Source organism: Microtus ochrogaster, chromosome 10 (assembly GCF_000317375.1).
Source record: "Microtus ochrogaster isolate Prairie Vole_2 chromosome 10, MicOch1.0, whole genome shotgun sequence".
Classification (NCBI taxonomy): Eukaryota; Metazoa; Chordata; class Mammalia; order Rodentia; family Cricetidae; genus Microtus; species Microtus ochrogaster.
In genome coordinates this window covers 75150373-75153760 of record NC_022016.1, presented here as the reverse complement: position 1 = coordinate 75153760, position 3388 = coordinate 75150373, and the positions used below count along the sequence as shown (strand labels likewise).

Here is a 3388-nt window from a genome sequence, read left to right as displayed (position 1 = left end):
TGTGTGTGTGTGTGTGTGTGTCCTGGAGCTGGAGTTGTTGGTGTGTGTGTGTGTGTGTGTGTGTCCTGGAGCTGAAGTTGTTGAGACAGGTGTAGATGCTAGGAACAAACTCTGGTCCTCTGCGAGACCACTAAGTATCTTAGTGTTAGACGGTTTCTCCAGCTCTGTGGGGAAGAATTTCTAAATACTTTCCTCTCCCCTTCTTGCCAGCCCCGTGAGACTCCCCATGTTCTAACACATGACGGAGAGACAGGTTTCCTGGTGGGCACACGAGAAAGCAAGCTCGGTAAAGTCAAGCCGTGTGCCACCAATATCTGCTCCTACTAGAAGCCATCACACTTTCCAGTCCGCAGACTGGCGTCACGGACTTCTGCCCGCTGACTGCCTAGGACTCCACCTCACCCATCTCAAACCAAAGCAGCTTCCAGCCAGCGTCAGCGCTCTCTTGTCCCATCTCAGATTACCAGCCGCCCCTGTTCATCATGCCCACATCCTTATGAGAAGTAACAGACCCTACTGTCCACATCATACTCTCCACCACAGCAACTCAGGCCCCGAGCCAAGAGGCTGGGCAGGCAGAGCTCTTGATCAAATTCTGCCACACTGTGCTGTGTGACCTTGGGCAAATCACTCCATCTCTCTGAGCCAGTATCTCTGTCTATAAAACGAAATGACAAGGAAAGCTCCACAAGTCTAGTGATTTAAAGAGCCAAGGGGACAAGATACAAGGTTTCCATTTCTGTGCCCTGTCCTCTGTGCACCCTGCTAAGAGAACCAGAACAACTCCCAGGCATGGCAGTCCCTCTAACATTTTTAGGCTAAGACTCTGGTAAAAGACGCTTAAATTCAGGGTTCTGCTTGGCAACTCAGTAGCCATGGAGCAGGTAACTCAACCCCAGGAACCCGTTTTCATCTATAACATAAACCACTATGAAGTATTAGCACCCCACGGGCTGCAGCACTTGGGGGTCTCATTGATGTCAGTGGCATTGCTAGTACTAGTCCTCAAAACGGTCTTAAGACGTCGCCAACGCAGCAGTTACAGGTCATATGAGACACTGAGGCAGTCAGGCTCCATACGCCCAAGTCATAGGCTAGCTAGTCCAGAGCGGGCTGTCAGGCTGACGGGCGATCAAAAGAACTCCAAGAGGGGCCAGTGATAAAAATATGACTAGGCAGGTGAAGGCATTCACTGGCAGCCTGAGGAGGTTGAATTTGAGGCAGGGGACCCACAAAGTAGGAGAGCATCGACTCCCACAAGCTGTACTCTTATCTTCACATACATGCTTTTTTTGCATGCAACCCATCCCCCCAAAAATGTTAAATAAGAAAACACCTCAAGGCCTCAACAGACTGCTTCCAAGTGGGAGCGTCAGTCAGCATAGCTTTCCGGAGTGCTGGGCGTGTGCCACCTGGTGCCGTCCCTGCTCTGACACTGTGTGTGCTCCTACGGTGTGTGTGGGGAGGGGGGGCGGGGAGGGGGCGACCTGATCCCGTACGCACAACACAGGCAGACACACAGCACGTCTCAGTAATGTCAACTGAAAGGCCTCTTAGGTATATGTGGCTAGAAGAGTCTGGTCTCAGTACCAGGAACTCCATTCCTTTACCGCAGCAAATGCCTGCTAATTCGGTTGCGGCCCCACAGCCACCTGAATACACGCCCACGCAAGAAGGAACTTCCATCAGTTGCTCTGGGTGTGCACTGGCCACGCTCAGCAAAAGCAGCGGGGCTAGCGCAGGGCCAGCCTACCCTGCCATTGCTCAGGTCGCTTCCAGGAAACACACTCTTCCTCCTGGGCCCCTCCTTGCTGGTGGCCCCATGACTCACAGCCTGCCTGGGCTGGCAGGAGAACGCTGTCTGAAGGGTGACTCGACAGAAAGGCAGCGGTTGTGACCAGGACCTTAGCCTACCACGAGGAGGATGCGCGCGCGGGGGTGCGGCCAGGGCAGGGCCTAGAGCCGAGCCCCGTACAGCACACCGCCGGCCCCACGATTGGCCGTTCCGGCCACAGGCCTATGGGGTGGTCCTTGCGCAGCCAATCAGGGGCCCCGGGGAGCCCATTCATTCATAAAACCGAGCAGGGAAGGAGCCCCTCGCGGCCCGAACTGCGTGGAACTTTGAAATGAGCGCGCCCAGTTGGACCCAGGTTGAGGGTCCGATCCACGTAGGTTAGCTGTGTGCAGGGGCTGCGCTGCCGCGTCCCCGCCCACAGAACCGGGCCCGTAACCCCAGCACGCGGCGCTGGGCTCCACCCTAAGCAGGACACGCCTGCCACCCGGCTCCCGCCGACAGCTAAGAACCATCCGGCCCACAACAAGGCCGTGAGGCTGGGGCAGGTGGCCCCGTGACGGATGCAGCCACGTGCGCAGCGGAGCATGGCGGCCCCCACGGTTCCCCTCCCCGATCGCCGTCACTCACGGCAGTCGTCCTCGTCGCTGTTGTCTGAACAGTCGTTGTCTTCATCGCATCTCCACACCGAGGGGATGCAGCGCTCATTCCGACACCGAAACTGGTCCTCTTCGCACTCCTTGACCGGCCCTGTGGGGGGATGGGGTTGTGAGCCAGATCATCCACTCCCCACCGCGCAGCCCCGGCTGCCAATAAGTCCAGCAGGTATAGGAAACGGAGATATTGGTGAACTCCGAGGCTCCAAGCACCTTAATCCGGAGGGAGGACAGGATGCCACGGGTTCCTCCGCTGTAGGGCCGACCGATGGTACAGCGAAACTCGACCCATGCTTACAGCCCGTGGATATACTCTGCATTCAGACACACTCATCCTCACACATAGCGTAAGTCAGATCCACGCAGACCCAGCTTATGAGGAGCCCCGCACACGGGCGACACACGCACCGGGCACATGGGATTAGTCCCCTAGCAACCTGTCACTCTCCTCGACCCGCAGGGGTCCCTGGAAACGCTTTGTAAGGAAAGGCTGTGTGGTTGCTTCGCTCATCATCGTGGCGGAGCGCGCGTGTCAAATGAAACAAACCGCTTACCCTAGACGCTGAACGACTACCCCCCGCAAAGTTCACGGGCGAGGAGGACCCCAGGGCCCATCCCCCAAGAGGATGCTCGGAACGGAGGCAAAGCTTCAGTACCCAGAGCGGTGAGAGGAGGTCCAGGGCAAATCCAGGCAGCTGGAGCCCCCGGAGCCTCTCTTGCCGGGCCTCGCCGCACAGCGCCCCCTCCCCCCGGCCGCGCTTTGTTGGCGGCTCAGAGCCGGCCGGGAAGAGCCCTACGCACCTTGGCCGCCAGGCAGCGGATCCGCTGAGGAGAGATGCTGGAGCTGCAATAGCAGCAGCAGCAACAGCCACAGCGCCAGCGGCCGGAGCGCGCCCAGCTCTGGGCGGCCCATGGCGGGCCCGGGGCTCCGGCCGCCGTG

The 3388-nt window shown here is 58.4% G+C and overlaps 1 protein-coding gene across 8 annotated transcripts in view; it reads right to left on the bottom strand.

The window, feature by feature from the left end:
* Lrp8 (LDL receptor related protein 8) overlaps nucleotides 1–3382 on the bottom strand; it is a 67771-nt gene extending 64389 nt beyond the window's left edge. For 5 of the 8 annotated variants that reach the window (XM_013348534.2, XM_026781761.1, XM_026781760.1 and 2 more), the window contains exons 1-2: nucleotides 3250–3382; nucleotides 2423–2542 (exon numbers count right to left, since the gene is read on the bottom strand). In XM_013348534.2, coding sequence (XP_013203988.1) covers nucleotides 2423–2542; nucleotides 3250–3361 — 232 coding nt within the window. In that variant the 5' untranslated portion in view covers nucleotides 3362–3382. The remainder of the gene's footprint in view (nucleotides 1–2422; nucleotides 2543–3249) is intronic. The other 3 variants (XM_005353527.3, XM_005353528.1, XM_005353529.3) reach the window with 1 other exon arrangement.
* Between the last annotated feature and the right edge of the window lie 6 nt (nucleotides 3383–3388).